Source organism: Notamacropus eugenii, chromosome 3, assembly GCF_028372415.1.
Source record: "Notamacropus eugenii isolate mMacEug1 chromosome 3, mMacEug1.pri_v2, whole genome shotgun sequence".
NCBI lineage: Eukaryota > Metazoa > Chordata > Mammalia > Diprotodontia > Macropodidae > Notamacropus > Notamacropus eugenii.
In genome coordinates this window covers 397,331,250-397,344,295 of record NC_092874.1, presented here as the reverse complement: position 1 = coordinate 397,344,295, position 13,046 = coordinate 397,331,250, and the positions used below count along the sequence as shown (strand labels likewise).

The following is a 13,046-nucleotide window of genomic DNA, read 5'->3' as shown; positions in this document are numbered from 1 at the left end:
AGTGCCACGATAGGGATAACCACCAGGCTATAGATCTTCATAGGACAATGAGAAAAAGCCAGCTGGTCCTCCATTATCACTAAAGTTTAGAGGTGTCACTAATGCTAACTGTCTCTGATTTATTTGCATTGTAATGTTGGTTCTCATGTTAGATACAGAAAAAACTGGGCTTGTGAGTATAACTATGTCATAGGAATTTTAACTGGGGTGGGATTAAATCTAAAATGGCTAGGTGGATTCAGATATTTACTAACTGTATGATACTGGGCAAGTTGCAATCTCTCTCTGCCTCCATTTTCTCACCTGTAAGGTGGAGATAATAATAGCACTTACCACTTAGGTTTGTTGTGAGGATCAAATGAGATAATATTTATAAAATCCTTTGGAAACCTTAAAGTCTTCTATAAATAAATGTAGTTATCACTTATATTATTATTGTTATTAACCTAACATAGCCTTAAGTTAGCTGCTCTGTCTCTGATAAAGGAATGTTTATGTTAGTAGACCACTGAAGACAGATATTGTATCTTTCCTTTTTATTCTAATCCAACATGATAAGGGTTCTACAATTCCTATCACCTGACTTACCTATAATGTTTTTCCACGCTAGGTAACCTAGAAGATTTCCTGGTTGAAAGTAAAATCTGTATTGAGCGCTGTATTGTTGCAATTTCCCTGGAAGTCATCGACAACAAGTTGATCGCAACTGCTCTGTTCAACAACGAGGCATACCATTCAGCTGCAATAGCCACTGCAGTTTTGGACAATATCCTGTTCATGCTGCTTTCTGGCCCTAATGCTTCTATTATGGTTGCCAATAAACCTCAGCCTGTCAGTGCCTTCAGTAATATCAATACTATCTTTCTTGAGTACGTGACTACCCTTCTCCTGGGGTTGGGGACCTTTTTGTATGTGTTATCTTTCCCTCCTTAGTAGTTTGCTTGTCTATTTTTGTATACTTAGGAAAGCAGCAGCTGTGGGAATCTTTCCTACTATCCATATGAACTAATGTTTTTCCATGTCCCATTTTTTGCAGCAATTTTAATGGGTATGAAATTGCCATTAGCCTGTCCTTTGGCCTGTCTACCTTGGTCAGTACTTTTGCTATCCAGACAGTCAGTGAGAGAGTAAATAAAGTGAAGCACATCCAGTTTGTGGCTGGTGTATATGTCATCATTTTCTGGTTGTCTGCCCTGATATGGGATCTCTTCAACTTCTTTATTCCCTGTTTACTCTTGCTGGTAAGTACCAAGGGAGTATGTGTCAAGGTCAAGTCTTTTCTCCTACCACAGCATCCCTCTCTTTAGTCAGTGCCATTCTGAACTCAAACCAAATCAGAAAAGGTCTATAACTGAGGACTGAAGACATAGTTACTAATACTGGGAAATCCAATGTAGACTCTCCATTATGAGCAGTTCTTCTGTCAGCAGAAAAAGGTAAACATGTTGGTAACCTTGTATCTGTAGAAATAGAGGCAACCCATCTTCATTTTACTCACCAATATATACCAATTATGGGAGTTTTCCAAAGACAAAATAATTATTCTTGTCATGTTATGTTAAGTGACCTGCCCTATACTTTTCAAGTCTGTAATAAACCTTTAACACTGTCCTTGGCATACCTGCTTGTCCCCATTAGTAATACCCATGCAGTTTTGCTTTTTCCACTTTTAAAAGTTCTCCATTTGAATATACTGGTATGGCCAGGTATAGCTACACAGAAGAGAAAATACCTCTCATTTTTTTCCTCCTTTCCACTGGTCAGCCATGGCTGGTGACTTCTACTAGAGCTCTTTGCAGAAGTTTACACACTGTGTAACCAGCCCTGAGCTAATTTGTCACCCTTAAAATGTCCATCAAAATACTATGTCACCCTTTGTACAGAGGTACTGATATATTTCCAGCTAGCTAGAGCTTTAAGTCTATGCACTGTTATTCCTATGGGACCTGTTCAACTGATAGAGTCAGGGAAAGGATTGACTAGAGACAGACGCTACTATACTAGCAAGTTATTCTTGTATATAGAAAATATAGTTTGTAAGAGTCAAGAGCTAAGCTGTTATTATGAGGTCAGTTATCAAACAGCAAGTGAGCTACAGTAAAGTAATGGCACCTTCAGGCCCTGGACCCTGAATCCAAAAGCCTTGGGAGCAGTAATGCCTCCTCAACTTCCATCTTCTGGCCCAGCCACTGAACATATCATTAGGGGAGAAAGGGGTACTCCTTGCTTATCACCACCACCGAGTGCTGAGTATTTACCACCAGCAGGCAGAGAAGCACAAGAACCCCCAGAGTGGTAGCACGTCATAGACCACCAGTTTTCCTGCCATCCTAGCTCTCAAAAACATCATGTGGGGCAATAATTCATATAGAGAAGGGGCCAGCCAATCCACCTGCTGCTAACCAGCTACCATTCACAGGGCAGGAAGGCCAATCTAGCTGAAGCAATAAGGGACCCTGTGGGAGAAATAGGAGGCAGCTTGTGCTAGATAATTCAAACTACAACACCCACCATCTCTCCTGAGACCCCTGTGGAGAGAGCCCAGCAGATTGAACCCAAAGAGTCTTTGGAATAGGTGATTCAAGAATGACTCCAACCAATGATAAAAACAAAATGAACAATAACTGACATTTTTATAGGACTTTAAGGTTTTAAAAATTCTTCATATGCATTATATAAGTCTCATAAAACATCATGAGGTAAATACCACAGGTGTAATTAGCTGCATTCAATTTCATTTTCAGTTGCAGATTCTCTCTCCATTTTTCCTTACCCATCAGGAAGACAAGAAATATAAAATTAATTACAAATATGAAGTCATGCAAACCAAATTTCCACATTAGCCATATTCTGACCAAAAAAAAGAGAAATAAAAGACAGAAACAAAGAAAGAAAGAAAAAATATGCTTCAGTCTATACAGTGAGTCCACCATTTCTCTCTCTGAAGGTGGACAGCATTTCTTCATCAGGAGTCTTTTGGAACTATAGTGGGTAGTTCTGCTTATTAGAGTTAATAAGTCTTTCCTTTATTGTGAAAAGTTGTTCATCTTCATAATATTGATGTTACTGTATAAATTGTTCTCTTGGTCCTCACTCACCTCGCTTTATATCTGTTTTCAAATGCTCTTGGTTTTTCTGGAACCATTCCTTTCGTCATTTCTTACAGCACAACAGTATTCCATCACATACATAAGCCATACCTCGTTCATCCATTCCTCATTTGATGAGCATCCACTCAGTTTCTAATTCTTTGGCAAATTTTGTTGTTTTTCAGTTGTGTCTGACTCTTCGTAAACCTTTTTGGGGTTTTCTTGGCAGAGATAGTGGAGTGGCTTGCCATTTCCTCCAACTTATTTTACAGATGAGGAGACTGAGTAAAACAAAGTGACTTGCCCAGGATCAATAACTAGTCTGAGGCCAAATTTGAACTCAAGAAGATAAGTCTTCCTGACTCCAGGCCCATTATTCTATCTGCTGTACCACCTAACTGCCTGAAACTATAAACACAGTTGCTATAAATATTTTTGTACATATGAGTCTTTCTGTTTTTACTTTGGTTTCTTTGGGGTATAAACCTAATAGCAATATTTTATAGTTTGGGGGTCATAGTTCCAACTTGCTTTCCAGAATGCTTGGAATAGTTCACAGCTCTGCCAACAGTGCATTAGCATACCCATTTTCCCACATCTACTCCAGCATCTCATTTTCCTTTTCTCTTCTCTTAGTCAAACTGATGGGTGTGAGGTGTACCTCAGAGTTATTTTAATGTGTATTTGCCTAATTATTTGTGGTTAAAGCATTTTTATGCCACTATTGATGGCTTTTATCTCTTCCTCTGAAAACTACTTGTTCATATCCTTTGACCATTTATCAATTTGGGAAATTGCTTTTATTTTTATAAATTTGACTCAGTTCCCTATACATTTGAGACATGAGAACTGAATCAAAGAAATTTGCTACAGAGATCCCTGCTTTCCCACATTTTCTTCTAATGTTAGCTGCCATGGTTTTGTTTGTGCAATTAAAAAAAATTTATAATCAAAATTGTCTATTTTACCTCCTGTACAGATCTCTGTCTTTTGTTTGGTCATTAACTCTTCCCCTGTCCATAGATTTGACAGGTAATTTCTTGCATACTCCCCCAATTTGCTTATAAAAATCACCATTTATGTTTCATGGGCTTATTTGGGGCTTCTCTTGGTGTATGACATGAGATGTTGATCTATGCCTAGTTTCTGCCAGACTACTTTACAGTTTTACCAGAAGTCTTCTTCAGGTAGTGAGTTCTCAATACCTAGGATCTTTGTGTTTATAAAACATTGGATTACTATGGTCATTTGCTTTGGTATATTGTGTACCTAAACTATTCTACTAATTCACCACTCTATGTCTTAGCCAAACATTTACTCCCTTGTAATACAGATTGAAATCTGGTACTACTAGTTTACTTTCTTTTACATTGTTTTTCATCGATTTCCTTGATATTTGTATCCTTTTGTTTTCCCAGATCAATTTCATTATTATTTTTTCTAATTCTACAAAATAATTCTTTGGTAATTAAATTTTTATGGCTCTGATTAAGTAAAATAATTTAGGTAGTATTGTCATTTCTTTTATATTGATTTGGCCTACTGAAGAGCAATTAATATTTCTCCTATTATTTAGATCTGTCTTTATTTGTGTAAAAACCATTCTGGAACTGTGGTCATACAGTTCCTGTATGTGACTTGTCAGGTAAGTTTCCAAGTATTTTATATTGTCTGCATTTATTTTAAATGGAATTTTGCATGAAGTCAAGCAACAATACGTTGATAAAGTAATGTAATGCTATAGAATGAGTGGGTCAAAGGAGAAATCATAGAAATAATCTATGATTTCATTAAAGAACAAATCATAGAAATAATCTGTGATTTCATTAAAGATAATGACAACAATGAGACAACATGCAAAAATTTGTGGAATGCAACCAAAGCAATAGCTAGGGGAAATTTTTTATCTCAAAATTAATCTTGTCTTAGAAAAAGAAATTGAACAAGCCGTCAATGAGTTCCCTAAGAAAAAAATCCCCAGGACCAGATGGATGTACAAGTGAATTCTACCAAACATTTAAAGAACAATTAATTCTGCTACTATATAAACTAATTGAAAAAGTGAGTTAAGAAGAAAACCTACCAAATCCTTCCATGACACAAATATGTTTTTGATAACCTAACCCAGGGAGAACAAAAACAAACAGAAAACCTTAAATCAATTTTCCTAATGAATACTGATACAAAAATGTTAAATAAAACACCACCAAGAAGATTATAGTATATTATCACAAAAATCATACACATTCCCCCCAGGTGGTATTTATACCAAGAACACAGGGCTGGTTCAATATTAGGAAAATTATAAGCATAATTGACCACATCAGTAACAAAAAAAAAAAATCATATGATTAGATAAATAGCTACATTTTGGCTTTTGACAAAATACAGCACCCATTGCTAACTCTATAAAGTATAGGAATAAATGGAGCATTCCTTAAAATGATAAGTAGTATCTATATGAAACCAAAAGCAAGCATCTCCATCATGGGGATAAACTATAAGCCTTCCCAATAAGATCAGGGGCGAAGCAAGGATACCCATTATCACAATTGTTATTCAAAATTGTGCTAATATGGTAGCTATAAGCAATAAGACAAGAAAAAGAAATCTAAGAAATAAGAATCGTCAACAAGAAAACATCTATGTCTCTCTGTAGATGATGTGATCATATACTTAGAGAATCATCAAGAATCAAGTGAAAAACTAACTGAAGCAACTAACAATTTCAGCAAAATTGCAGGTAATAGAATAAACCCTAGCATTTCTAAACACTGGTGAAATCACTAGCATTTCTAAACAACTGGTGAAATAGTTATTGCTCAAGCATAGAGTGAGCCAATATTTTTTAAAAGTGACAGTAGTACCTACATTAATTTACTTATTCAGTGCTATACCAATCAAACTACCAAAGAATTATTCTGTAGAACTAGAAAAAATAATAGCACAATTCATCTGGAAGAACAAAAGTTCAAAAATATCAAGGGAATCAGTGAAAAGCAATGTGAAAGAAGATAGATTACCTTTATCAGATTTTTGTTGCAAAGTGGTATTGTAATGTTACAAAGTGGTGACCATCAAACAATCTGATACTGGATAAGAAATAGAGTGGCGGATGAGTGGAAGAGATTAGGTATATAATATACAATACTGCATGACCATAATAATCTATTGTTTGATAAACTTAAAGATCCAAATTTTGGAGGCAAAGGCTCACTATTTGACAAAAATTCCTCAGAGAACTGGGAAGCAGTTTGGCAGAAATTAAGCACAGACCAGTATCTCACACCATATATCAAAATAAGGTCAAAATGGATACATGAATCAGATATAAAGGGTCATCATCATAAGCAAAGTAGGAGAGCACAGAAAAATTTACTTTTCACATCCTTGGATAAGAGAAGAATTCATGACCAAAAAAAGCTAAAGAGGATCACTATAAACAAGATAGATAATTTTGATTAAATGAAATAAAATTGGTTTTCTCCACAAATAAAACAAATGCAGCCAGCTGGAGAAAGGGAAGTTTTACAGCAGGTTTCTCTACAAAGGCCTCATTTCTCAAATGTATAGAGAATAGAGTCAAATTTATAAAAATATAGAGAACTGAGTCAAATTTATAAAAATAAGAACTATTCTCAATTCATAGGCAAAGGATATGAACAGGAGAAATTAGAACTATCAAAAGTCACATAAAAATGTTCTAAATCACTAATTGATTGGAAAATTAAAAGACTGAAGTACCACATCACACCTATCATACTGGCTACTATAACTGAAAAGGAAAATAACAAATGCTGGATGAGATGTGGAAAAATAGGTGCACTAACGTGCTATTTGTGGAGCTGCAACCTGGTCCAACAATTTTGGAGAACATTTTGGAACTTTTCCCAAAAGGTAGAAAACCATTTATATCCTTTGACACAGCAATACTACTACTAAGTCTGTATCCCAAAGAGATGAAAGAAAAAAGTAAAGGAGCTATATGTACAAAAATATTTATAGCAGCTTTTTTTGTGATGGTAAAGAATTAGAAATTGAGGGAATGGCCATCAATTGAAAAATGGTTGAACCAGTTGTGCTATATGATTGTAATTGAATGCTAAGGAAGTAGTTTCAGAAAAACTTTAGGAAGACATATAAATTGATGAAAAGTGAAGTTAATTGTACCAGAAGAATATTGTGTACAGAAAAAGCAATATTGCAATGATGGCCAAATATGAAAGGCTTGACTACTTCAATCAATAGTTATCCAAGACAATTTATAAAGGATCCATGATGAAAAATGCTATCCACCTCTAGAGAGAGAACTGATAAATTCTGAGTATAGATTGAAACAGGGGAGGAGCCAAGATGGCGGAGTAGAAAGATTCACAGATGTTTAGCTCTTACCCCACAGCCCATAAAATACCTGTCAAGAACTCTCAACAAATTCTAGAGCAGCAGAAGCCACAGAACAATGGAGTGGAGGAGATTTCTGTTCCAGAGAGACCTGATTAATTGACGCAAAAGGTCTGTTGAGCACTGGATGCGGAACAGATCCAAGCAGGCTTCAGGGATGGAATTTCCAGCAGCCGCGCAGGTCCCTCTACCCACAGGCACCAAAGGTGAGTGAGAGGGTCTTTTTGGCTGGCCAAGAGGGGAGTGGGGTGTCCCCATAACTCAGGCCCCCTCAGGAGGCAGCATCAGAGGCAGCAGCGGACAGGGGCTCCCAAAGCAGGCTGGAGCCCGAATCCATTGTTGGAGGTCTCTACATAAACCCCCTGCCCCCACCGGAGCAGATGAACTGAATAGCAGCCCCGCCCCCACCAAAAGCCCTGGAGGCTTGGGAGAAGCTCTTTTGAATCTCAGCCCCCAAGCACTGGATGGATGGAACTGGAGGAGAGGTGGTAGTGGAGAAGAAACTCAGAAGTCAAGTAACTGGCTGGGAAAATGCCCAAAAAAGGGAAAAAAATAAGACCATAGAAGGTTACTTTCTTGGGGAACAAGTGTCTCCCTCCCATCCTTTCTGATGAGGAAGAACAAGGCATACTGTCAGAGGAAGTCAAGGCCCTTGCCCCCAAAGGGAACTTAAAATGGGTTCAGGCAATAGAAGACCTTAAAAAACAAGTTAGCAGCTTACTAAAGGAAAACCAAAAAAATGCTGAGGAAAATAACAGCTTTAAAAAGAGGCTAACTCAATTGGAAAAAGAGATTCAAAAAGCCAATGAGGAGAAGGAGATTTTAAAAAGCAGAATTAGCCAAATGGAGGAGAAGGTTCCAAAGCTCACTGAACAAAATAATTCATTGAAGGAGAGAATTGAGTCCAGGGAAACAAATGACTATGAGTTAAACCAAGAAGTTAGTAAACAAAATCAAAAATTTGAAAAAATAGAAGATAATGTGAAACAACTCATTGGAAAAACAACTGATATGGAAAATAGATCCAGGAGAAATAATTTAAAAATTATTGGACTACCTGAAAGCCATGATCAAAAAAAGAGCTTAGACATTATCTTCCATGAAATTATCAAGGAAAACTGTCCCAGTGTTATAGAATCAGAGGGCAAAATGGATATTGAAAGAATTCATCGATCACCTCCTGAAAGAAACCCGAACAGAGAAACTCCTAGGAATATTGTGGCCAAATTTCAGAGTTCCCAGATCAAGGAGGAAATGCTGCAAGCAGCTAGAAAGAAACAATTTGAGTACTGCGGAAATACAATCAGGATAACACAGGATCTGGCAGCTTCAACATTAAGGGATCGAAGGGCTTGGAGTGGGATATTTCAGAAGTCAAAGGAACTGAGATTGAAGCCAAGAATCACCTACCCAGCAAATCTGAATATAATACTTCAAGGGAAAAAATGGTTGAATTAAGTGATACAGTTGGATTTGAAGATTTCATGTTGAGGAAACGACCAGATCTGTATTTAAAAATTTGACTTCCCAAGACAAGAATTAAGAGAAGCATGAAAAGGCAAACAGAAAAGAAAAATCATAAAAGACTTTCTAAAGCTGAACTGTTTACATTAGTACATGGAAAAAATATTTTTAACTCTTGAATCTTTTCTCAGTATTTGGGTAGTTGGAGGGATTGTACATGCACACACACACATACACATAGATAGATAGAGAGTACAGGATGTGTTATATCAGAAGAGATGACATCCACATAGACACAAAAAAAAATAAAATAAAAATTAAGGGGTGAAGGAGGAAAATTCCGGGAAGAGAAAGGGAGTAATGGAATGGGGCAGGCTATAACTCATAAAAGAGATAAGAAAAATCTTATTCAATGGAGGAGATAAGGGAGAAGGAGGGGGAGGGGAATAAAAGCTACTCTCCCCACGTGTGACTGAAGGAGGGAATAACATGATCACTAAATTTGATATGAAAATTTATATACACTACAGGAAAGTAGGAGAGGAGGCGACAAGTGGAGCAAGAGGAATGTTAGAAGGGAGGGCAAATGGGAGAAGGGAGTCACTAGAAATAAACACTTTCAAGAAGGGACAAGGTCAATTGTAGGGGGGAAAAGTAAGGAGGAAAAGGTAGGTCAGAGGGCAATATAATTAGTATTACACAACATGATTACTATGGAAGTCTTTTTGCAAAACAACACATATTTAGTCTGTATTGAATTGCTTCCCTACTCAGTGGGGCTGGGGAGGGAGTGGGGAAGGGAGAGAAGTTGGAATTCAAAGTATTAGAAATGAATGTTGAGAATTTTTATTGCATATAATCAGGAAATAAGAACTACAGGGATAGGGGTATGGAAAGTTATCTTGCCCTAAAAGAAAAGAGGGAAGATGGAAATAGGAGAGGGGTGGGGTGTGATGGAGGGGAGAGTACATTGAGGGAAGAAGTAATCAGAAAGTAAGGTATTAGAAAGCAGGGGGAGGGGAGTGATGGGGAGAAAAATTGGACATGTTACAAAGTGAGGTAAAAGCAATTAGTATTAAAACAATAGACTGAATTAATCACTGAGAATAAATCAATGACATCTTTAGTTTGGAGAAAAGAATTTCAGTCTAAATTTCTTAGAGGAAGGTAGCCTCAGGTAAAATTTGGCATTGATGGAAAAGTCAAGGTTTTAATGGTGAATTTGATTTTATGATTGCCATTTAATCAGGAACTAGAACATGTATAGAAAGACATGTAAGCCACTTAAGACTTGCCTCAAAAGATGTCCCTTAGCCAAAGTGAAACTATAATCATATTTGAAACCTGGTTATTGGAACTTGCCATTTTTAGATGCTATGGGACTATTAAGTGACTGTTCTTCTGAGTCTAACCCCAGGCAAGAAAGGCGATCTGAGCCTCCAGTACATGACGGCAGTAAGCTGATGAGTTGCTGATATGAACTGCACAGGTGATCTCAAGGGAAGGGTGGGAGAGCAGCTGTTCAGCATGGGCTGAGGTGGGATTCTCCTAACTCAATTTCTCCACTGACACCTGGCAGATTTTAAGCCTGACTGAATGCAAGTTGATCATCTAATCCTGCCTGGAGTTGACATGAAGTTGGGAAGATATTGTATCCCTGCAGTGTCCTTACTATTGGTAGCAATTTCCTGTAGTCAAAAGGTTTGTAAGCTTAATACCAGACCTATTCAATTATAGATTATGGATAGGGGAACATCCTAGGCTGTCTAAAATTAAGCTATTAGGCATAGGACTTTAAACCAACTACAATAAGTTAGGGTCCTTTAATTCTTAGTAATACTGTGGAGACAATTAGGTCAAGAGCTTGTGAAGTTAGCAACATAAAATCTGTGTCTCAGTTGGTTAATGTTTAAAAAAAAATTCCTTTGTGGTCCATATTGTAAATGCTTTAAAAAGATATATCACCTGACCAAAGGTTTGCATTGCTTTATCTGTTATAAACTGTGTTAAAAATTTTAAAAAAAGAAAAGAAACATACTTTTTTCACTTGCACTATTTTTCTTGCTTTCTTAAGTAACAAGACTAATATAGAAATAAGTTTTGCATGACTTCTCTTGTATAATAGCACATTGTTTGCCTTCTCAATGGGTGTTAGAAGGATGAAGACAATTTGTAACCCAAACCTTTTTTTAAAATGAATGTTAAATAAATGAAGTATAATTTTTAAAAGAATAAGAAACTAAATAGAAGGATGATCTTTATGGAGCCAAGACTTAGTGTTTACTGTGGTTAATGCATGGAAATGGTAGAAACTGCATTACATATCACCATATGGCTATAAAAAGTTAATACCTACTGACTACATTGAAAGACATGACCTGTTGACCAGAATTCTTTGAACTAGTTTAGATGAGAGTGATGCCTGTTTCACCACCCCCACCACCACCATTATTCCCTCCATCATATAAAACTCCTCACATTTATGTGAAATCATTTTCCCCATTCTTTCTGTCCCATCCTCCCTTTTCTTTTTTGTTCTTACATTCTTCTTTTCAGACCATCCCAATATAACAGAATCATACCTAGGTCTTCTAAGTATTTTCTCTCTGATAAAGTTGATAAAATTCTGAGGAGTTATATTTCTTATCCTTTAAGATAGGGGCATAAACAATTTAACCTTGTTTAATTGTTTATAATTTCTTACTCATGTTTACCTTTTTATGATTCTCTTGAGTCCCGTATTTTGAATGTCAACTTTTCTAGTCAGCTCTGGTCTTTTCATTAGGAATGCTGCTTTCTTAAGTGTCTAATTTTTCTCCTTTAGGATTATCCTTAGTTTTGCTGGTTAAGTTATTCTCAGTTGTAAGCCTAGCTCCTTTGCCTTCTGGAATATCATATTTCAAGCCCTCCACTACTTTATAGTGGTAGGTTCTAAATCTGTTAGGATCCTAACTGAGGCTCCATGACACTTGATTTATTTATTTCTATTTACTTTTATGTTTTTCTCCTTGATCAGGGTAGTTCCATATTTTGACTATAATATTCCTGAGAATTTTCATTTTGGAATTTCTTTCAGAAGGTAAACAATGGATTCTTTAAATTCTTATTTTACCCTCTGGTTCTAAGATATCAGTGCAGTTTTTATTTATAATTTCTTGAAATATGTCTCTGTTTTTATTGAAGACTTTCAAGTAGTCTAATGATTCTTAAATAGTCTCTTCTCAACATATTTTCCAAGTCGGTTGTTTTTCTTATGAGGTATTTCACTTTTCTTTTATTTTTGTTGGTCTTTTTCCTTTATTTTATTGTTTCTTATGTCTCACGGAGTTATTAGCTTCCATTTGTCTAATTCTAATTTTTAAGGAGTTATCTTCTTTAGTGAGGCTCTGTACCTCTTTTACAATTTGATCAATTGTAATTTTTATGGAGCTATTTTATTCAATATTTTTGTACTTCTTTTACCCAGCTGTTAGTTCTCTTTTGATAGTTTTCTTGCATTGCTGTCATTTCTTTTCCCATTTTCTGCTCTCCTACTCTAATTTAAAATCTTTTTGCTTTTGTTCTTTCTATCTCTTTGTTTAAGTCTTCTAGGAATTCCTAATGAGCTTGTATCCAATCTGCATTTTTTTAAAGCTTTATTTACAAATGTTTTCTAGTCATTTTCTTCTTCTATGTTTGCGTGTTGAGCTTCTTGTTGCCATAATGGCTTTTGTACAGTGAGGGGGATTTTTTGTTTGTTTACACATATTTCCAGCCTACTGTACTTTATCTTAAGTGTTGTGTTGGAGTCACCTCTTGATTTCTTTCCTTTTATGGTACTTTTGCTGCTTTCACAGCTCAGTCTAAGCCCTAGGTGACAGAGTATTCCTGTTCCCAATGCTAGCACAGGGATCTCCTGGGATATCTTTCTGCCTAAATGTTCAGTCCCATTCCCATTCTTGGGTGTTGATGTGTCCTTGTTGCTGTTCCCCATTTTACCCTCCTCCCCCAGTCCACTGCTATATCTACCTTTTGTGCTGCTGCCATTGCTAAACTCCTGGCCAGCTCCTGGCTGGAAAAATGACCCAATGGGACTTTTTCTTGGCTTTCTCA

The 13,046-nt window shown here is 36.5% G+C and overlaps 1 protein-coding gene across 5 annotated transcripts in view; it reads left to right on the top strand.

Annotated features, from left to right (window-relative positions):
- The window catches only part of LOC140497226 (phospholipid-transporting ATPase ABCA3-like), a 309,351-nt gene that overhangs the window by 221,189 nt on the left and 75,116 nt on the right, over nt 1-13,046 (top strand). For all 5 annotated transcript variants that reach the window (XM_072597909.1, XM_072597910.1, XM_072597908.1 and 2 more), the window contains exons 20-21: nt 611-869; nt 1,037-1,241. In XM_072597909.1, the coding sequence (XP_072454010.1) occupies nt 611-869; nt 1,037-1,241 (464 nt within the window). The remainder of the gene's footprint in view (nt 1-610; nt 870-1,036; nt 1,242-13,046) is intronic.